Here is a 23,628-nt window from a genome sequence, read left to right on the forward strand (position 1 = left end):
ACACAATTACAGCCATGTTTGGACCCTCATAACTTTTTTTATTTTTCCGTCGATCGGGCTGTGTTAGGGCTTGTTTTTTTTGTGGGGCGACCCATAGTTTATATTGGTACTATTTTAAGGCCTGGGTCATACGGGCGTTTTTTTCACGCGATTTGCGCATGTGTCCGGCGATTTTATAAAACCATTGCTTTGCAATGGTATCGGACACATGAGCGCTTTTTATGCGCTCGTCCGATAAATTATAGAACAGAAATCGCAGATCGCACCTATCTGCTATCTGTGATTCCTGTTCTCTTCTCTATATGCGCTCAATGGGGCCAGCGGCAGCAGCGCCGACCCCATTAAGAACATATAGTAGACAAATCATTCTCCTCTGCCACAGCTGTGGCAGAGAAGAATGATGTTTGCCCATTGAATTGAAAGCAATGGGCTGCCAGCGATCGCACAATGAATTTTTGGGAAGGGCTTAAAAATATAAGCCCTTCCCTGAAATTCATCCAGAAATGTGTAAAAACAAAAAAATATATATACTCACCTGGTCCCGGCAGACGGAGTTCAAATTTAAATTTAAAATCCCCGCCTGCTGAATGAGCTGCCTCTGATTGGTCACAGCCTCACCAATCAGAGGCAGCTCTCACTTACCCATTCATGAATGGGTGAGTGAGTGCTGCCTCTGATTGGCTCAGCGCAGGGACCAATCAGGGGCAGCTCTCAGCTGAATGACAGCTGAGAGCTGCCCCTGATTGGACCCTGCACTGAGCCAATCACGGGCAGCTCTCAGCTGAATGACAGCTGAGAGCTGCCCCTCATTGGTCCCTGCGCTGAGCTAATCAGAGGCAGCACTCACTCACCCATTCATGAATGGGTAAGTGAGAGCTGCCTCTGATTGGTGAGGCTGTGACCAATCAGAGGCAGCTCATTCAGCAGGCGGGGATTTTAAATCCCCGTCTGCTGAATACTACTCAGAGCAGTTCAGAAGAACTGCCGGCCGGCCGCGGCTGAACTCCGTCTGCCGGGACCAGGTGAGTATATATATATTTTTTGTTTTTACACATTTCTTGATGAATTTCAGGGAAGGGCTTATATTTTTAAGCCCTTCCCGAAAATTCATCGTGAGATCGCCCGCAGTGCATTGCTTTCAATGGAGCCGGCTGTATTGCCGGCTCCATTGAATTTAATGCGCTGGACAGCGCTGGACAGCTCCGGACGGTTTCTAATGAAACGCGGCTAGGAGCAGTTTTTTCGGGCGATTTTTCAGCCCAGGTCACGCGATTTGTGGATGCGCATCCGTCATGCGATCCGCAAATCGGGGGAAAAAACGCCCGTGTGACTAAGGCCTTATAATGTAATATTTTAATAAACTGGACCTTTATGAATGTAGCGATACCAGTTTTTATATATTTTTTTAAACTTTTTGTAAGTTTTTGATATGACAACTGGGGAAATGTTAAAACAAGAATTAAAACAGCGCTTCAAGTACTTATTGGTAGGTGAGAAAGAAAAAGACTCACCTGGTGCCAAGTGGGTCACACCTTACGACAAGGGGACCCACTAGCACCTATTATCCAGGCAGGCATGTAATCAAAATCCCCATCCGTAATCCAGCCGATCACCAGAGCGCCCACAAGATCCGGGGTATGATGTTCAGGAATTGACGAGGAGAAAGTATATAAATCCCGTCTTTATTGCCTTAACTGGGGAAAGGGGTTTTTTAACTTTGAAAAATTTAATTTATAATAAATACAAAAACGTTTTCTTACTTAATTTTTACCCTTTTTCATTTGTTCCCATAGGGAACTTCAACTTCATCATTTGATGGCTTCGATGGTATAATGCAGTAGTATTGTATTGCATTAAATCATGGTTTAACAAGCTGTTTATTAAAAATGTGCTACAGTGTGATTGTTCTTAGTAACAGAAACCAGGTAATCTTGTAGAAATTATACCTTTTAATGGCTAACAAAAATACATGATGTTACAGCGAGCTTTCAGGTTCTTCTATTGACCCTTCATCAGGCTTCTTTATAGACAGAAATATATGGCAGCCCTCAAGGACTTCAGAAGGCCCCAGGCTGTCATTTAAATCCCAATGATCAGGACATTTAAATGCCACTGTCAGATCTGTGGTGACCATAGTTCTATCTGATCGTGGCTGTTGCAGAAGGATGTCAGCTGTCATACATATACCATACCATATAATGCGCAGGTTCGGCTATCAGGCCTGCTCCATACACAGCACATGCTGTGGACAGCTATATACATGTTAGATATAGCGGTCACATGTCCCTGTGACAGAATGTCATCGATGGAACTGAAAGAAGAGTGCAGCAGGGGACAAGGCACCATCATATTGGCAGCTGTGAAGGGTTGGGTGAGGATGACTTTTTTATGTTTTTACACAGGTCTGAACTAGAGATGAGCGAGCATACTCGGTAAGGCGATTTACTCGAGAGAGCATTGCCTTTCTTGAGTACCTGCTGGCTTGTCCCTGAAGATTCGGGGGGGGGGGGGGGGGGGCGCGGGGGTAAGCGAGGCGTTGCGGAGGGGATCGGGAGGGAGAGAGAGAGATCTCACTCTCCACCCCACTCCCCTCCGCTGCCCCCTGCAGCCCCCCCCCCCCCCCCGGATCTTCAGGGACGAGCCAGCAGGTACTCAAAAAAGGCAATGCTCTCTCGAGTAAATTGCCTTAACGAGTATGCTCGCTCATCTCTAGTCTGAACACATTTCAATTTATTTACTTACCTGACTACCACTTTAAGGGATCCTGCACACTTGTGTTTTTCTTGCGTGTTTTTTTTCACGCGATTGTCAATGGGACTTTCTAATGTTAAAAACGCATCGCACAAAAATTGCAAAGTACCAACTTGCGATGCGTTTTTAAAATTAGAAAGTACCATTGACAATCGCGTCAAAAAAACGCAAGTGGGTGTGAGCCCTAAGTCATACAGTTACTTTTGGTTATGAGTAAGTACCACTGGTCATGTACAGCAGCCTGTCTTCTATATCAGAAGGTGGACTAAAGTTATATCATAGCTCTTAATTAGTAACAAGAACCTGACTTGGGGTATTGGAGACATTTTATTGGTTAGAAAACCCATTGTTATAGATCCTGTTAGGCAATTCTGAGTTAAAGGGGTAGTGCTAAGATGACATCTCCTGTTTATATGGGCATGCTTACTACATAGAGCAGGGTCCTCAACTCAGAACTTCTCTGTATGTCACAGAAGATAGACCTGCTCAATAACAATGGCTCCAATCTTGGTGGACCTTTGTCATCCTGTAATACTACATTTCCTCTGCAGTAGCCGCTACATAGAAAATGTCAGGATGGCAGCGATTTCCTCCAGTAAAATTAGCTGTTAGCTAGGGTGGGGGGTTGTGGGGGTGTCAAGAATTGGACACCACATTCACAAAAAGGGTGTGCATTTTGGCGCAACCCCTTTAATAAACAGAGTGCTCTATTCAGGAGCCAGTTACCCTAGTCATGGAGGATGGAGGACCTGCTCTGTCCTCTGCTGCATTATACAGATAACCCATTGATTCCCCTGTGCTGGAGCTGCAGGGAAATTAAACACTTGCTGACAGGTTTCCCCACAGGTGACAGATGATTGCTGCAGGACTCAGCAGCAGTACAGGGTACAGTTTGTGATAGTTGTTTATTAAGGAACTCTTGTAACTAGTTTTGAGTTAACCAAAACAGTTGAACTCTTGTTTCGGGTCGAATTGTGTTAAAAGCACAGTTCAGCGTGAACCAAAACCTCGGGTTGTTCATCTTGGCCAAACCCACAAAAATTTCTTCTTATTTCTCCTTCTCCTCCTTGACAGTGTTATACACCAATTTTAGGGATACTGGTGAAGTTCCAGTTTGGCTCAAACTTATTTGGACTGAACCAGACTTTTGCCCAAATTTAGCGAATTGCCCAAACCAAACTTTTGAAAAGTTGGCTCATCATTACTCGTAACTAGAGATGAGCGAGCATACTCGCTAAGGGCAATTACTCGAGCGAGCATTGTCCTTAGCGAGTACCTGCCCGCTCGGAAGAAAAGATTCGGGTGCCGGTGGGGAGCGGCGGAGGAGAGCAGGGGGGAACGGAGGGGAGGTCTCTCTCCCTCTCTCTCCCCCGCTCCCCCCTGCTCACTCCTGCAACTCACCGCTCACCCGTGCCGGCACCCGAATCTTTTCTTCCGAGCGGGCAGGTACTTGCTAGGGACAATGCTCGCTCGAGTAATTGTCCTTAGCGAGTATGCTTGCTCATCTCTACTTGTAACCCTTCCAAAAGAACAAACTCTTCAACTTTTTTCTTCTAGAATCATTGCATTGAGGGAGAATTTGGCATGGTTACACTTTTACACAGTTAACACACAAAAAAAAAATTACATGGGCAATCAAGTTTCTAAAAAGTTGGAACTATTACTGGGGCAGTACAGTGGTTCAATGGCTAGCACTGTTGTCTTGCAGCTTCTGGGTTTAAAGCCAAACATTGGCAATATCAGCATGCAGTTTTTATGGTTTCTTCACTTTTGCGCTCATGGCGCTCTCAAACTGAATAAGAGACAGATGATATGGGAGGGGGGGTGGAGATAACCCCAAAAAAACGCTTCTTAATGCTCCTTTAACATCACAGCTTATCGGCCTTGGAAAACAGACATGACCTCTGTTATTGACAAAATCATTAATATCATTTATATCACACGAGCCGCTGGCTGACATTTCCATTTTACAGCTATAACCTTTATTATGCAACATTTTTAATTAGATAATGATTCCCTTAAATTCATAATCTGATTATAAATAAGAAACTGTCATTAGAAATGTGTTTAATTGCAGCATCAGCGGCCCGACTCTCATATAGAAATGCCAAGATGCCGCATTCGAAGGACAAAATATTCCATTCTTCTATTTGCTGGCTGTTAATGTCCAGAATATATAACGTCATTTGTTTTATTCTAAACCAGCCCAGAGAACAGAGCTGGTAAATTATATGTAATATATCTTTAAGCCCTTGGGGACACAACCACTTTTTATTTTTTCATCCCCACTTTCAAAAAAGTCATAACTTTTTTATTTTTCCCTTAACATAGCCATATGAGGGCTTGTTTTTTGTCTGTCTTACAATGGTACCATCCAATGTATCGTGTAATGTACTTAAAAAACTAAAAGTACAGTTTTAATTTTAAAAAAATGACTTCCAGTTGCCATATTCAAATCCAAATAACTTTTTTTTAATTTTTCTGTTAATGATGCTGTGCTAGGGCTTGTTTTTCGTGGGGAAGGCTGTAGCTTCCATTGGTGGTACCACAAATTTTTATTTAGTGGTAAACATAGGTTTTTTGATCACTGCTAAGGAACATTGAGTTATGCCTTGAACACGTTAGTTGGAGCACCAGTGTTGTATTTGTCTGCTCTTGGCTGTACAGCGCATGTTGGTCAGAACAACTCTTGACATCCACCTCTGACCTTTTTTTTGCCAAAAAGTTGTTTCTATCCACAGTATGCCCTTTCACTGGATACTTTTCTTCAATTTCATTATTCTTGGTATATTCTCCCTACTGTTACAAGAGAAAACTCCATGCGATTGGCAGTGAAATCCTGGCCCCGGCTCGTCTAGTACCGATGACCAGGCCTTGTTGAAAGTCACTCAGGTTGCTAGATTTTCCCATTCTAATGTGGATTCAGACTGAAACTGATCCACAGAAAAATTGTCAGAGTCACATGATCTTATGCTGCATTCCAGGGTCACAGGTCAACTTTCCAAGCAGGGAGCTTCAGTCGTGAAAGGGCTGGTGTCTCTAATAAAGTACCCTAGATATCCCTTTAAACGCTACCCTTCTATGATTCTATCAAACAAAGGCTGGACAAATATCTGTCTGGGATGATTTAGTGACCCTGCACTAAGCAGGGGGTTGGATCCGATGACCCTGGAGATCCCTTCCAACTCTACCATTCTATGATCCTATTTAGTGTATGTTCATTTTAATATTGAGTTAGCCAGCAGTGATGGGCTTGCCAATAAAACATTACATCTAAGGTAACGACACATGTAAAATAAGGGTTATGAAACCCGTATAATAAGGGTTATGTACAGTATCTTAACCCTTTGCAATCCAATTTTGGATTCAGGATTTCCTAGTCTGCTTTCTCTTTCTGCCATTATACAATGGCGCCATCTGCTGCCTAGAAACAGTACTGTAGTATGTGACATGCTGGAGAGGCCCCTAACAACAGAATGGCCAGTAATCTACATTAAGAATACCCTGCCGGAAGTCTTCCAACATCGGAGCTGTATATCCTTCCATCAGAATGTCTTTACACATCAGACAGTGGATTGGAAAGGGTTAACTGCAAGTGAGTTTAGTTTTAATCTTTCTCTTTTGCATTTTTCTTATAGATTTATCCCGATGAAAATCACTATATGAAAAGCCAAGCAATGGAGCAACACTTGCACAAGTCCATTGTGAATTTCTTTGAAGAATGCTTCAGAATTCAAGATAAGATCCCTGTAGTAGTCATAGAAGAAGAGGAAGAGGATTAAGTTTTGTTCGTGCCAAGTACAAACCAGTTCTTACATAACAATATGCAACTGAATTGTTTTCCTTGGAAACTACAAAATGTTATGTTTAGCATGTGTTTAACGGAACAGTGCCCTAAACGGCTTATCCGACCGTACCAATTCCCAGGAAGAAGAACATAAAGCATGGTGGACTCAGCAGACCCTGCTGTCGAATCACACAGCTTTTTGTTACAAATAAAGGTTTCTTGTACTTCAAAAGAAAAAAAAAAGGGGCAAAAACAAAAAGAAAAAAAAAGGAACGATAAAAGAAATGAGACTTTTTGAGGAACTCCAAGAAGACTATTACACGGACTAGACAACCTGTTAATTCATGAAAACAATAGTAGCATTTAACCCGTTCTTATTCCCACTCTAAATTAACATTGCATTTGAGTCTGAAGAAACTAATACTGTTAGTACGAAACAAAGATTATAGCACAATTATTTTATTAATACTAATTTACAGTTTGCTTGCTCAGTATCACACCACGAAAACAAAAAAACCTAAAAATTTTAAAAAATGACGACTTTCAGGGCAGCAGAAACAAATACAATGTACTAACCTTACTAGAATTGTGTATATCATTGTTATTTTATGTTTTTATCTCGTTTTTACTGCCTTCATAACTTTTTTTATTCATCTTGGGTTTTTCTTTTTTGCTGTTTGCTTTAGTGTATGAAAGATGCCGGTAAATATTTAGGGTCGCGTAGATGATATTTTATCATAGGCTATTTTGGTGAAGTCCTGATTTGAATATATTAGTCTGACATCTTATAGTCCAGATTAGGAGGCAACATTAACTTTTAGGCTGTGCAGATTTGGGAGTCTTTTCAAGTGGACAAAAGCCATTATATCTAAGTCCATATGAAATAAGAGGAACTGTAGATCATGAAGATTTTGCTTTACCAAAAACACAAACTATTTTTCACACTCTAGAAAAGTCCAAAAAAGCTCTTTATTTCCTGGCTCTCACGGGCATTTGGTAAACTCATTAAAAGGCTTAAGGTAGTAAAATCCTTATTTTTTGTTCTCTTTAGTGATGGAAGTTATACCCACATTTTAGCCGTTTGGTTGTTGACCACCTTATTGTGTAATTTGTTTCTTTTTAGCCAGGTCCGCTAAGGTTAAAGGAGTTTTTAAGAGTAAAAGAAAAGGAATACAAGTCCACATTAAAGAAAAAGAAGTGTAGATTATTAGGATATGAGTCTACAAAAAACAAAAACCTTTTTAGCACCATTTTTAACTCTAGTCTACTAAAGCCCAGAAAAGCTCTTTATTTCCTCACACTAGTGGCCAGTTAATGAACTCAATAAGATGATTAAGGTGGTAAAATCTTTACTTTTTATTCTCTTTTTACTGATTCAAGTTATTTTTACCCACATTTTAGCTGTTTGGTTGTTGCCCAATTTATTCTGTAATTGCTTTCCCTTTAGTCAGGTCAGTTACGCTTAAAGGAGCTTTTAAAAGTTAAACAAAAGGAATTCAAGTCCATATTAAGTAGTAGGGACTGTAGATTATGAAGATATCACTTTAACAAAAACTTTTTTGGCACCATTTGGAAATCTGGTCTAGTAAAGCCTGGAAAAGCTCTTTATTTCCTGACTCTGGTGGACATTCGGTAAACTCAATAAGTGGTAACATTCTTTTTTTTTTTTCTCTTTTTACTGATGCAAGTTATTTTTACCCACGTTTTAGCTATTTGATTGTTGACCACATTATTCTGTATAGTCAGGTCAGATAATGTTAAAAGAGTTTTCTAGAGATAAACAAAAGCCCTGAGACAATGATGTTGACCACATGGACACAATATCACAAGGATAGTCTTTAACTAGGGCTGTAATATTTATGCAAGCAGCAGATTTTCTATAATTGGGAGACTTACCAGGGGCAGAATTAGTTACTTTAGTAATACATTATATTAATAAGTGGCTTTGAAATACATGCTTCCAAAAACATTTTTCCAAAGGCCCCATTAAATGCCACTTACCAGGGGCATAACTCATTACTATAATTACATTATATTGAATCAATAAGTGGCTTTGGAAAATGTTTTTCCAAAGACCCCATTAAATACTGAATTTTAATGCAAAGCTATAATGTCACGAAATTGCAATTGATATCGAATACAAAGGGTTTCCGATAGAGAACAGTGTTGTATTTGGGTAATGCTGGTGGTTTCCCAAAAATGTAATTTAAAAAAAAGATAGAATTGCATCAAAAATTTCTACATGGGGTGAAAGAAGTATCCGATTATTGCTATAAGCATAGAGCCTGCAACTTGTTTAACCACTTCAGGACTGTCCATAGACTATAAATGTCCAGGCAGTCTTTATCTATCTCTGCAGGCATGCTTTAATCTCCATACAACTCCCCACTGTGAAGGAGATCAGTTCATAGAGCTTTGCCTGGAGACCAATCAGCATGTTCTCCAAGGATGTACTGTGCCCTCCCTCTCCATCTCGGAAGTTAGGCAGCTCATCTCATAAAAACAAAAGTTAAAAAAGTATGCCAACACAATGTGGACATATGGTAAATGATATTTATTAACTATTTTTTGTGGCATGATGATCTATTTTCTAAGTAGAAATTCTCAAATTTTGAAAATGCAAATTTTTCCAAATTTGCTTCAAATGTTGGACCTTTTTTTAAATAAATGCAAAACATGCCAAGAGAAATTTACAATTAATATAAAATAAAATGTGTCAGCAAAAGCAATCTCAGAATCACTTGAATATGTAATAGCATTCCAAAGCTATTACCACATAAAGTGATACATGTAAGATTTGAAAAATTGAGCTTGGTAACATAGGCCAAAACTGGCTTGAGTGGCATGTGGTTATTCTACCCCTAATAAATGGTGGATATGTAGGTAAGGGTAGAAAGTATTTGGGATTCAGATACTAAGTATATGAGACAGTTGAATACATCAAAAAACAACAGAGGATGGGCATAGACAACGTGAAGAAACAGCAGAAAATCAATGACAGTTTATAATTGATGGTAGACTGGATGTCTAAACTAATGTCAATAATTGCTCTGACTAAGTGTAAAGGCAATGGGCATTGTTCAGATGTGGTGTTGCAGATCGGTTCACATTGCACCCTAATAGAAGATCAATGTCTCTGCGTGGCTCAAAAAGAGTGAAAGAATGGGTGGAGCTACCCCAAGAAAAGAAGCTCGAGAACACAATGTTGTGCATTGTTATGAAGTTGGTAGTAATAGATAAAGTAAGTTACTGTAAGCCCAGGGAACACCTTGATTGTGGACAGGTGTGTGAGTGAAGCTAAAGGTAAAAGTAGAAAAATTGGGCAGATGGCTCAAGCTTTTTTGCAAATGATAGGCACTTGAGGCGAGGATAATGATCTGACTCTTTATTTAATATAGAAACCAGTACATTGATGCATTTTGACGATGCAGCCCAATCTTCAGAACAGCTGGATGGAACACAACTTTGTAAGGATGAAAGGCATTGTTGCGTCCATAAAAAAGGGCGCTTATAAGGTTTTGAGGTCCTGTAAAACTCAAAGCTCCTCTTAATTTATGGACACAACTTTGCCTTTCAGCCCTAAAAAATTATGTTCCATCCGGCTGTTCTAATAACAAAAAGGGAAAAGGAGGGATGGAAAGTGAAGCATAATAAGTTCAGATGCAAAACATACAAAGAAGAGAGGATCAAACGTTAGAAGAAAAAAACATAAGCAGTAATGTAACTGAAACACTGGTAAACTATTAAATCTAAATGCAGTCCAGGATAGATACATTAAAAAAGAGATAAAATGGAATGGGTGTAAGGTCTTTAGTAGAGATGAGCGAGCACCAAAATGAACTTTCAGTGATGCTCGAGAGTTCGTTTCGAGTAACGAACCCCATTGAAGTCAATAGGCGACTCGAGCATTTTTGTATTTCGCCGATGCTCGCTAAGGTTTTCATTTGTGAAAACCTGGGAAATTCAAGAAAGTGATGGGAACGACACAGAAACGGATAGGGCAGGCGAGGGGCTACATGTTGGGCTGCATCTCAAGTTCCCAGGTCCCACTATTAAGCCACTACATATACAGTATATACAGTATATATTTTTTATTTTTACACATTTCTGGATGAATTGCAGGGAAGGGCTTATATATTTAACCCCTTCCCGACAATTCATCCTGTGATCGCCGGCAGCCCACTGCTTTCAATGGAGCCAGCTGTATTGCCGGCTCCATTGAATTCAATGGGCTAACATCGTTCTGCCGGGACAAGGTGAGTATATTTTTTTTTAATTTTTACACATTTCTGGATGAATTGCAGGGAAGGGCTTATATATTTAACCCCTTCCCGACAATTCATCCCGTGATCGCCGGCAGCCCACTGCTTTCAATGGAGCCAGCTGTATTGCCGGCTCCATTGAATTCAATGGGCTAACATCGTTCTGCCGGGACAAGGTGAGTATATATTTTTTTTATTTTTACACATTTCTGGATGAATTGCAGGGAAGGGTTTATATATTTAAGCCCTTCCCAACAATTCATCCCGCGCTCGCCGGCAGGCCATTGCTTTCAATGGAGCCGGCTGTATTGCCGGCTCCATTGAATTCAATGGTCAGTGCTCGTTTAATCGAGACGAGTATCGCGTGGTGCTCGTCTCGAGTAACGAGCATCTCGAGCACCCTAATACTCGAACGAGCATCAAGCTCGGACGAGTATGCTCGCTCATCTCTAGTCTTTAGGTATTGAGATTGGAGGACTAAAAGGACTATATGGTTTCAAACTTGGAACATTTATCTTCCATAATTAGTGTTGAGTGAAAAAACTAGTGGAATCTGGTTTCGGGTTGAGTTCTTCTAACAAATTGGTTCAGTGCAAACCTGAAACTTCGACAGTTTGTCTGGGACAAACCCACTAAATTTTCTCCTCCTCCTCTCTTAGAAAACATTATGCAGAAGTTTTAGGGGTATTTGTGAAAGTTCGGTTCAAACTAATTTGAACCGAACCAAACTTTTTGTCCAAATGCGATGAACTGACCTTACCAAACTTTTGAAAAGTTTGCTCATCACTTTCCATAATACTGACCTTTTTTTATACCGAATTGCTTGGATTTTAGCTGTGGTTCTTGGAAATGGGATATTACCGAACAACTAATAACTATTGTCCAGTTGAAGAGTATATGACCAACCAATTTTTCTAATTTTGATAGGAAGACCAACAATGTCGGCATTAAGTAGGGAGGACCAAGGACTTATTGGGACATTAGTTTCTAGCCTAGAATGAATGAGTCTTTCCAACCTCTTCCAATGTGAACTTGCAGTTAGGCAAATCAGGTGGGAGCAATGTCAAAAGTCAATTCAAAATGACAATGTACAAATTAAGTTAAAAAACAGATAAACATATACCATGAATTGATTTTATTTTTGCTTTTGCCCCTCTGTATAATATCTGGGATTAGTTTCTATATAATAACCAAACCTCTACCTTATTACCTTCAATGATAACATCTAGATTGCCATTAAAAATATTACAAAACAAGAGCTAATCTAATAAAATCTGAAATAATCCAGTCCTCAATTAATGATTAATTTACACAATACTATTGAATAAAATCATCATTTGGCTAACATTTTCAAACTGTTTCAAATCTACTGTATATTGCCTATACTAAAAGAATAATTGCTGTCCATAAATGTTATATTTTACCAATCTACTTTTAACCAAATGTACTAAACAGGTACTTGTTATATCAGGGGTGTTGCTAGATTCCGAAAATGCCTAAGTTATCATAGAGCATCGGCAAAGGGGAAGGACTTATATACAATTGATTGTGGTGATCACTGTCACAAGGAGAACCAAGCTACTGGTTAAAATACCTAGTCCCCTGGTTTCAAGAGTAGCAACACATTTGACTTAAAGAGGCTGGCCACCTTACATATAAAAGAGCAAGATAGTGTAGGATATATATAAGCAACTTATTAATGTGTTCTGTACACAAATTCTGCAATGTTTTTTTTAAGTCAATACCCCCCCACCCCCCCCCCCCCCCCCCCACCCCCGAGCAATCAAATCTCTGTGCAGGACAGTGCAGACACTCTATCCTATGAATGGTCACCGATGGAAGCGCTTGTGATACAACCCCATTTATCGGTACCTTCCACGCTCTGTGCCAGTTTCCTGCACATTTGGGCCTTCATCATGGAAGGAAACTGGCTTAGAGTGTGATATGTGGATGGCGCTGATGGATAGAGTCACATCCCCTCCAATGGTGACCATTCTGCACGGAGAACTGGATGGTGAGTGTGGCTTATGAAAACAAAAAAAATGGCACAGACTTTATGTACAGTAAACATTAGTAAGTTGCTTATACAGATACCCAACTGTCTTGTTCTTTTTATATTAAGGTGGCCAAGCCCTTTAAAGCAACCATTCAGTCTTGGAACAAAACTTTGTACCAGGCAGGGGTTGTGTTACTTGCCATAGGTCTTCTGCACTAATGTACTGTGGATTCACGGATACCGGGCCCCAGTCTCACTCATCTAAGATAGCCATTTAAGATCTACAGTAAGATCATCTAAGATCTTCTAACTACTGTGCATCAGTAGTTCAATTCACTTTGCACTGCTCTCTGACTGGCCAGTGCTGATTATGTGAGCAGCGCTGGCCAATCACAGAGCCGGCCTAGTGCATCCCTAGTCTAACATAGTACGATGCATAGTCTGGATTAGGTAGTCAGAAGATTGTGGTGGCCAACTTGGACAAGTGAAAAAATGGTTCACAACCATCAAATCCATGAGACACCAGTGCAGAGGACCAAGGGTAGGTACCCCTTCCAGTTCCTGGACTGAACATTGTCCCTCAACTGGAATGCCATTTTAACCTCTTCCTACTATATTTTGACCAAAAACCAGCCAGAATTTTCTGGAAAGGGAACGAGAGCTCTAATAACTACTACTATTAGTATTGTGTGGAGTGCATTCAGGGAGCGAGGAGAGCAGTAAGTCTGTGGGGTGCAACTTCAGCCTATAAGTGATGCCAGGGGAGGTTTATTTTTAGGTAGGGGTAAAAATAATACTAAAATACATCTCAAAATTACCAAGTTCAAGTCAAATATCTTCAAAATGTACTATAGTTTTTCATTGGACTCCAAAATGCGCCGTCCGTTCCATATGGTAATTATGGCTTAAAAAAATGTTGATATTTAGGTAAACCTTTCTAGAAGTTTGATATGCTGGCGTTAATCTTATTACTTCCTGTTCTGACCAAATGTACAGCCAGTATCAATCTTGTATATATGAGTTTGTAAATACGGAATGTAAGTCATTTATTGGTGAAGATTCCAGACGCTTATTAGTATTGTGTTTCGCATGCTGGCCAAATGATTCCACCCTTCGCTAATCAGAACCGTTAGCTTTAAATTTCACTATAAAATAGCTAATCATTTTCTGTTTTCTGACAGCTTGAATGTTAACGCGGGTTTTTACGATTTTGACATAGTAATGTTAGTAAAGTCACATCCAGTCAGCAGATGATGTGTTAATGTTGTTCTTCTATCTTATTTTTGGGTTTTCTTTTTGTTTTTTTGGATTTTTGTTTTTACTTTTTCTTTTTTTTTTCCTCTTGAGATTTTGAATGTTCTCGTTATTTATGTCACATCGGACAATGAATTATCTGTAAGACATTTCAATGACGGTGGATTTTTTTTTTTTAGTACATTACAAAAATGGTGAAAGGAAATACTATAATACAAAAAATGCCAAATGAAAACAACAGATTTTCACGTTTTTCCTATCTCATTGGGTGACAAGGTGTACCTTGATGTGTAAAATTGTACACAAAACAAAACTTCGCTTTTTGTCCAGAATTTTTGTAGAAAGAAAGTTAGGATGTGGCATGGTAGTGTTTCGTCATCCATGAAATAAATCATTATTTTATCAAACAGTGTCATGGTTTTATTTTTGCACAATTTACAGGATGTGGAATATGCAAAATAGTATGAGAGGTATGCAACCCTATTCGGCAACACTGGGTGTGGAAATGCTCTACCCAGAGTTTGCACTACCATACTAGACTTGGTGTCTGAATGTATAGAACGGCAGCTAAACAGGATGCACTCCCTAGTTTATTCATGGGGTAGAGTTAGGGGCCATTCTCATCTTACTAATAATTACTACTAGGGGATTCGTTAGGGTTTACATCTAACTTCTTGACCCCTGGATGGAAGCTATAGTATCTCTGACAGTGTCGAAATTGGCTGAAATGAAGACCTTAATTTGGCCAGTTTTCTTTCATCTCTGCCAGAAAGAACAACGTAGTTGACTAGCCCAGTTTCGGGAATGGTGTACAGGAGGGTAAGGGCTTTAATATTTACCGCTGAATTGGTATTCAGCAAGTAAAGTGCGGACAATTAATTAACAAGTAATTTACTATTATTTAGGCTTATAAAATAACTGAAAAATGTTTAATGGGGTTTTTATAGCAATGAATAGAAATTCAAAAAAATCTTTATTGTCTCACTGTCTCATGTGAGTATGATCTAGATTTCATATTTACTTTCATCTGAGGTTACTACGGAGAGCTAAAATTACCCCGCTGCCCAAAAGATTCCTTTTATAACTTGCTGATCTACCCGTCTTTGCCCGAGTTAACTTGGTACAGGTGTTTACTAGAGATGAGCGAACGTACTCGTTCGAGTATTAGCGTGTTCGAGATGCTCGTTACTAGAGGCGAGCACCACGCGATGTTCGAGTTACTTTCACTTTCATCTCTGAGACGTTCGCGCGCTTTTCTGGCCAATAGAAAGACAGGGAAGGCATTACAACTTGCGACGTTCAAGCCCTATACCACCCCCCTGCAGTGAGTGGCTGGCGAGATCAGGTGTCACCCGAGTATATAAATCGGCCCCTCCTGCGGCTCGCCCCAGATGCATTCTGACAGAGATCAGGGAAAGTGCTGCTGATGCCGGAGCTGCTATAGGGAGAGCGTTAGGAGTGATTTTAGGCTTAAAGAACCCCAACGGTCCTTCTTAGGGCCACATCTGACCATGTGCAGTACTGTTGAGGCTGCTTTTTGCAGTGTTGCACACTTTTTTTTTTTTTTTCGGCCGTGCAGAGCATTGCGTCCTCAGTCTGCAGTCATTGTACAGAGAATAGGGCCAGTACTGGTGAGGCAGGGAAAGAGATATTCAGGCTATATAGGCAGTGGGCTTTTTCCAAAAAATTGGGGAAAAATACAATATTTCGGCTGCCTGTGACCGTCTTCAGTTTACTGCGTGTCTGCTGGGGGTAGTAGTCCTAATTAATACGCAGCTCAGCGTTACAGCAGGCTTGAGCAAAATTGTTTCCTGGATCTGCTGTCTCTGTTACATCAGCGCTGTCATCCCGCCAGAGAGGGAAACAGTATACATAATATTATACGCTGCCTACAGTATCTATCTGCTGGGGGGTAGTAGTCGTAATTAATACGCAGCTAAGCGTTACAGCAGGCTGGCGCAAAATTGTTTCCTGGATCTGCTGTGCGTTCCGTAAGGGAAGTCAGCCTCCAACCACAGGCCAATAAGCGGCACATTTAATTACAGCGTTCTGTTTCTGCACTACTGGGAATACACCATGCTGAGGGGTAGGGGTAGGCCTAGAGGACGTGGACGAGGACGCGGAGGCCCAAGTCAGGGTGTGGGCACAGGCCGAGCTCCTGATCCAGGTGTATCGCAGCCGACTGCTGCGGGATTAGGAGAGAGGCACGTTTCTGGCGTCTCCACATTCATCTCACAATTAATGGGTCCATGCGGTAGACCTTTATTAGAAAATGAGCAGTGTGATCAGGTCCTGTCGTGGATCGCAGAAAGTGCATCCAGCAATCTATCGACCACCCAGAATTCTGCGCCGTCCACTGCTGCAACTCTGGATCCTCTGGCTGCTGCTCCTCCTTCCTCCCAGCCTCCTCACTCCATTACAATGACACATTCTGAGGAGCAGACAGACTCCCAGGAACTGTTCTTGGGCCCCTGCCCAGAATGGGCAGCAATGGTTCCGAATCCTCTCCCACTGGAGGAGTTTGTCGTGACCGATGCCCAACCTTTGGAAAGTTCCCGGGGTCCGAGGGATGAGGCTGGGGACTTCCGGCAACTGTCTCAAGAGCTTTCAGTGGGTGAGGAGGACGATGACGATGAGACACAGTTGTCGATCACTCAGGTAGTAGTAATTGGAGTAAGTCTGAGGGAGGAGCGCACAGAGGATTCGGAGGAAGAGCAGCAGGACGATCAGGTGACTGACCCCACCTGGTTTGCTATGCCTACTGAGGACAGGTCTTCAGAGGGGGAGGCAAGTGCAGCAGCAGGGCAGGTTGGAAGGAGCAGTGCGGTGGCCAGGGGTAGAGGCAGGGCCAGACCGAATAATCCACCAACTGTTTCCCAAAGCGCCCCCTCGTGCCATGCCACCCTGCAGAGGCCGAGGTGCTCAAAGGTCTGGCAGTTTTTCACTGAGAGTGCAGACGACTGACGAACAGTGGTGTGCAACCTTTGTCGCGCCAAGATCAGCCGGGGAGCCACCACCACCAGCCTCACCACCACCAGCATGCACAGACATATGATGGCCAAGCACCCCACAAGGTGGGACGAAGGCCGTTCACCGCCTCCGGTTTGCACCGCTGCCTCTCCCCCTGTGCCCCAACCTGCCACTGAGATCCAACCCCCCTCTCAAGACACAGGCACTACCGTCTCCTGGCCTGCACCCACACCCTCACCTCCGCTGTGCTCGGCCCCATCCACCAATGTCACTCAGCGCACCGTCCAGCCGTCGCTAGCGCAAGTGTTGGAGCGCAAGCGCAAGTACGCCGCCACGCACCCGCACGTTCAAGCGTTAAACGTGCACATTGCAAAATTTATCAGCCTGGAGATGCTGCCGTATAGGGTTGTGGAAACGGAGGCTTTCATAGGTATGATGGCGGTCGCGGCCCCGCGCTACTCGGTTCCCAGTCGCCACAACTTTTCCCGATGTGCCGTCCCAGCCCTGCACAACCACGTCTCCCGCAGCATTGTACGCGCCCTCACCAACGCGGTTACTGGCAAGGTCCACTTAACAACGGACACATGGACAAGCACAGGCGGGCAGGGCCACTATATCTCCCTGATGGCACATTGGGTGAATTTAGTGGAGGCTGGGACAGAGTCAGAGCCTGGGACCGCTCACGTCCTACCCACTCCCCGAATTGCGGGCCCCAGCTCGTTGGTGGTATCTGCAGCGGTGTATGCTTCCTCCACTAAACCACCCTCCTCCTCCTCCTACGCAACCTCTGTCTCGCAATCAAGATGTGTAAGCAGAAGCACGTCGCCAGCAGTCGGTGTCGCACGTCGTGGCAGCACAGCGGTGGGCAAGCGTCAGCAGGCCGTGCTGAAACTACTCAGCTTAGGAGAGAAGAGGCACACGGCCCACGAACTGCTGCAGGGTCTGACAGAGCAGACCGACCGCTGGCTTGCGCCGCTGAGCCTCCCACCGGGCATGGTCGTGTGTGACAACGGCCGTAACCTGGTGGCGGCTCTGCAGCTCGGCAGCCTCACGCATGTGCCATGCCTGGCCCACGTCTTTAATTTGGTGGTTCAGCGCTTTCTGAAAAGCTACCCATGCTTGTCAGACCTGCTCAGAAAGGTGCGCCGGCTCTGCACACATTTCTGCAAGTCCCACACTGACGCTGCCACCCTGCGCACCCTGCAACATCGGTTTCATCTGCCAGTGCACCGACTGCTGTGCGACATGCCCACACGGTGGAACTCTACGCTCCACACGTTGGCCAGGCTCTATGAGCAGCGTAGAGCTATAGTGGAATACCAACTCCAACATGGGCGGCGCAGTGAGAGTCAGCTTGCTCAATTCTTTATAGACGAGTGGCCCTGGTTGGCAGACATCTGCCAGGTCCTTGGAAACTTTGAGGAGTCTACCCAGATGGTGAGCGGCGATGCTGCAATCATTAGCGTCACCATTCCTCTGCTATGCCTCTTGAGAAGTTTCCTGCAAAGCATAAAGGCAGATGCTTTGCGCTCGGAAACAGAGCCGGGGGAAGACAGTATGTCGCTGGATAGTCAGAGCACCCTCCTGTCTATATCTCAGCGCGTTGAGGAGGAGGAGGAGGAGCATGAGGAGGATAAGGAGGAGGGGGAAGAGACAGCTTGGCCCACTGCTGAGGGTACACATGCTGCTTGCCTGTCATCCTTTCAGCGTGTATGGCCTGAGGAGGAGGAGGAGGATCCTGAAAGTGATCTTCCTAGTGAGGACAGCCATGTGTTGCGTACAGGTACCCTGGCACACATGGCTGACTTCATGTTAGGATGCCTTTCTCGTGACCCTCGCGTTACACGCATTCTGGCCACTACGGATTACTGGGTGTACACACTGCTCGACCCACGGTATAAGGAGAACCTTTCCACTCTCATACCCGAAGAGGAAAGGGGTTCGAGAGTGATGCTATGCCACAGGACCCTGGCGGACAAACTGATGGTAAAATTCCCATCCGACAGCGCTAGTGGCAGAAGGCGCAGTTCCGAGGGCCAGGTAGCAGGGGAGGCGCAGAGATCAGGCAGCATGTACAGCACAGGCAGGGGAACACTCTCTAAGGCCTTTGACAGCTTTCTGGCTCCCCAGCAAGACTGTGTCACCGCTTCCCAGTCAAGGCTGAGTCGGCGGGAGCACTGTAAAAGGATGGTGAGGGAGCACGTAGCCGATCGCACGACCGTCCTCCCTGACGCCTCTGCCCCCTACAACTACTGGGTGTCGAAGCTGGACACGTGGCCTGAACTCACGCTGTATGCCCTGGAGGTGCTTGCTTGTCCTGCGGCTAGCGTTTTGTCAGAGAGTGTGTTTAGTGCGGCTGGGGGAATCATCACAGATAAGCGTACCCGCCTGTCAACCGACAGTGCCGACAGGCTTACACTCATCAAGATGAACAAAGCCTGGATTTCCCCAGACTTCTCTTCTTCACCAGCGGACAGCAGCGATACTTAAACAATACGTAGGCTGCACGCGCGGATGGAAGCATTGTTCTCTATCACCATCAAAAACGTGGACCTTTTAGCTTCATCAATCTGTGTATAATATTCATCCTCCTCCTCCTGCTCCTCCTCCTGAAACCTGACGTAATCACGCCGAACAAGCAATTTTTCTTAGGCCCACAAGGCTCAGTCATATAATTTTTGTAACCAATTTTTATATGTTTCAATGCTCATTAAAGCATTGAAACTTGCACCTGAACCAATTTTTATTTTAACTGGGCTGCCTCCATGCCTAGTTACCAATTAAGCCACATTAACCAAAGCGATTAATGGGTTTCACCTGCCCTCTTGGTTGGGCATGGGCAATTTTTCTGACGTACATTAGTACTGTTGGTACACCAATTTTTTGGGGCCCTCGCCTACAGTGTAATCCAATTAATTTTTTGCCCACCTGCATTAAAGCTGACGTTTCATCAGCTGTGATGGGCACTGCAATGGGATATATTTATGTACAGCCGGTGGGTTCCAGGGAGCCACCCATGCTGTCGGTCCACACAGAGTTGTAACTGCATGTGTCCACTTCTAAAGAACCCCAGTCTGACTGGGGCATGCAGTGTGGGCCGAAGCCCACCTGCATTAAACATGACATTACCTCAGCTGTGATGGGCACTGCAATGGGATATATTTATGTACAGCCGGTGGGTTCCAGGGAGCCACCCATGCTGTCGGTCCACACAGAGTTGTAACTGCATGTGTCCACTTCTAAAGAACCCCAGTCTGACTGGGGCATGCAGTGTGGGCCGAAGCCCACCTGCATTTAATTGGACATTACCTCAGCTGTGATGGGCACTGCAATAGGATACATTTATGTACAGCCGGTGGGTTCCAGGGAGCCACCCATGCTGTAGGTGAACACGGAATTTCCATTGCGGAGTTGTACCTGCCTGTGACTATTTATAAAAAAACCCCGGTCTGACTGGGGCATGCAGACACCTTGACAGAATGAATAGTGTGTGGCACATAGGTTCCCCATATGCCCACATGTGCAGCTCCTGATGGCGGTGGCACAGGATTAAATTTCTCATTGCTTCTGTACAGCATTGTGGGCTATCGCCCCACCCCTTTTAAAGAGGGTCGCTGCCTAGCCATGCCAACCCTCTGCAGTGTGTGCCTGCGGTTCCTCCTCATGGCAGACGCACTTCTAAATAGACATGAGGGTGGTGTGGCATGAGGGCAGCTGAAGGCTGCGCAGGGACAATTTGGTGTGCGCTGTGGACACTGGGTCGTGCAGGGGGGAGTTGGGCAGCATGTAACCCAGGAGAAGTGGCAGCGGAGTGTCATGCAGGCAGTGATTGTGCTTTGTTGGAGGTAGTGTGGTGCTTAGCTAAGGTATGCATTGCTAATAAGGGATTTTCAGAAGTAAAAGTTGTTGGGGGGGGGCACTCTTGCCGCTATTGTGGCTTAATAGTGGGACCTGGGAACTTGAGATGCAGCCCAACATGTAGCCCCTCGCCTGCCCTATCTGTTGCTGTGTCGTTCCCATCACTTTCTTGAATTGCCCAGATTTTCACAAATGAAAACCTTAGCGAGCATCGGCGATATACAAAAATGCTCGGGTCGCCCATTGACTTCAATGGGGTTCGTTACTCGAAACGAACCCTCGAGCATCGTGAAAATTTCGTCCTGAGTAACGAGCACCCGAGCATTTTGGTGCTCTCTCATCTCTAGTGTTTACCTGTCATTTGCACAGAAAATTTTATGAAGTTATGGTTACTTCAGAGGAACCAAGGAGTAAAATATGTGTACACATAGAGGAGCATTAGATTCTCCTCAGACTGCATGTACCGATGTCCCTCTGCAGAATGTGCCACTCCTCCCATTCTCCTCACTTTTTACCCTTTAAGGTAATACCCCTTTTTATTCAAATTTAACCCCAGATTGGAGGTTGTAGCTAGAGATGAGCGAGCATACTCGTCCGAGCTTGATGCTCGTTTGAGTATTAGAGTGCTCGAGATGCTCGTTACTCGAGACGAGCACCAGGCAGTACTCGTCTCGATTAAACGAGCACTGACCATTGAATTCAATGGAGCCGGCAATACAGTCGGCTCCATTGAAAGCAATGGGCTGCCGGCGATCTCAGGATGAATTTTCGGGAAGGGCTTAAAAATATAAGCCCTTACCTGAAAATCATCCTAAAATGTGTAAAAAAAAAATAAAAATAAAAAATGTCAGGATAAAGATCTTTCTCCTCTGCCATAGCTGTAACAGCTGTGGCAGAGAAGAACGATGTTATCCCATTGAATTCAATGGAGCCAGCAATACAGCCGGCTCCATTGAAAGCAATGGGCTGCCAGCGAGCGCGGGATGAATTTTCGGGAAAGGCTTAAAAATATAAACCCTTACCTGAAAATCATCCTAAAAATAAAAAAAAAATGTATACTCACCTTTCCGCTGAAGCCGGAGTTTAGCCGCGTCTGGCCGGCAGTTCTCCTGAACTGCTCTCTGTAGTATTCAGCAGCCGGGAATTTAAAATCCCCGCCTGCTGAATGAGCTGCCTCTGATTGGTCACAGCCTCACCAATCAGAGGCAGCTCTCACTCACACCCACTCATGAATTCAGATAGATTTTCCTCAGCATATGCACATAGAGGTCAGTTAGATTGTTCTCACCAAATTTCACGCTTGTACGATAGCGGGAAGTTACATAACATCGTGGTGAGGTAGATTCTCCTCAATATTTGCACACAGAGGTCAGTTAGATTGTTGAGCCAAATTTCACGCTTGTACGATAGCGGGAAGTTACATAACATAGGGGTGCACTAACTTTTGCACTTCGCATTGAATAGTCGAGTTGTGACCCCTTTACTTTTCCCATTTAGGACCTAAAGAATGGTCGTGCCAAATTTCACACTTATACGACACCGGGAATAAATTGCATAGGGTTGCTAAATTTCAAGTTTGTATGGCACTGGCAAGTTAGAGAATTAGATTAAGTAGATTACATAGTGGTGCCAATATTCTTGCACTTAGCATTGAATAATTGAGTTGTGACCCCTTTACTTTTCCTATTTAGGACCTAAGGAATTGTCATGCCAAATTTCAAGTTTGCACAACACCGGGAAGTTATATAACATAGGGGTGCCAATATTTTTGCACTTAGCATTGAATAATAGAGTTGTGACCCCTTTACTTTTCCTATTTAGGATCTAAGGAATTCTCACGCCAAATTTCACGTTTGGACGACATCGGTAACATAGAGAATTAGTGGCGAGTGAGTCAGTCAGTGACAGTCAGCTTTTTCCTATATTATATATATATATATATATATATATATATATATACACACATATATATACACACATATACACACATATATATACACACATATACACACATATATATACACACACATACACACTAGCTGATATACCCAGCTTCACCTGAGTTACCTTGATACTGGTGTTCGCACTGAAAATTTTATGAAGTCGAGCTTACTTTAGAGGAACCAAGGAATAAAATATGCATACATATAGAGGAGTGTTACATTCCCCTCAGACTGCATGTACCCCTCAGACTGATGTCCCTCTGCAGAATGTGCCACCCCTCCCACTCTCCTCACTTAGGACCTAAAGAATGCTCGCGCCAAATTTCACGCTTGTACAACTCCGGAAGTTACATTACGCAGGAGTGCCAATACTTTTGCAATTAGCATTGAATAATCGAGTTGTCACCGCTTACTTTTCCTATTTAGGACCCAAAGAATGCTCCTGCCAAATTTTACGCTTGTATGACACCGGGAAGTTACTATGGTGAGCGCTAATTTTATTAATTGTGATTTGTTTTCTTTTTGAGTTCGGCCGCCAGTGCCCTTGGGCACAATTTGTAGTAGTGAGTAGTGAGGTGCTGAATAAAATATGGAGTCAGATATTTTGCTTAACTTGTAAACACGATGTTATTATTCAATAAGGCAGGGAGATGAGGTACTTTTCTTCAACACATACAGTGAATAATAAATGATATACAATTTGTAACATTACAGATACTTGTGTCAAACACATTCATATCCTGGGAGCTTACTCTGGATTTCTTTTCTCCATATCTCTTTATATTTGCATCTCTTTTATTGTTCCTC

At 43.4% G+C, this 23,628-nt stretch overlaps 1 protein-coding gene across 1 annotated transcript in view; it reads left to right on the forward strand.

Annotated features, from left to right (window-relative positions):
- The window catches only part of DPP6 (dipeptidyl peptidase like 6), a 676,815-nt gene extending 669,766 nt beyond the window's left edge, over positions 1-7,049 (forward strand). Inside the window, exon 26 of the mRNA XM_066584876.1 lies at positions 6,390-7,049. Coding sequence (XP_066440973.1) covers positions 6,390-6,533 — 144 coding nt within the window. The 3' untranslated portion in view covers positions 6,534-7,049. The remainder of the gene's footprint in view (positions 1-6,389) is intronic.
- Positions 7,050-23,628: the final 16,579 nt, after the last annotated feature.

Source organism: Eleutherodactylus coqui, chromosome 12 (genome assembly GCF_035609145.1).
Source record: "Eleutherodactylus coqui strain aEleCoq1 chromosome 12, aEleCoq1.hap1, whole genome shotgun sequence".
Taxonomy (NCBI): Eukaryota; Metazoa; Chordata; class Amphibia; order Anura; family Eleutherodactylidae; genus Eleutherodactylus; species Eleutherodactylus coqui.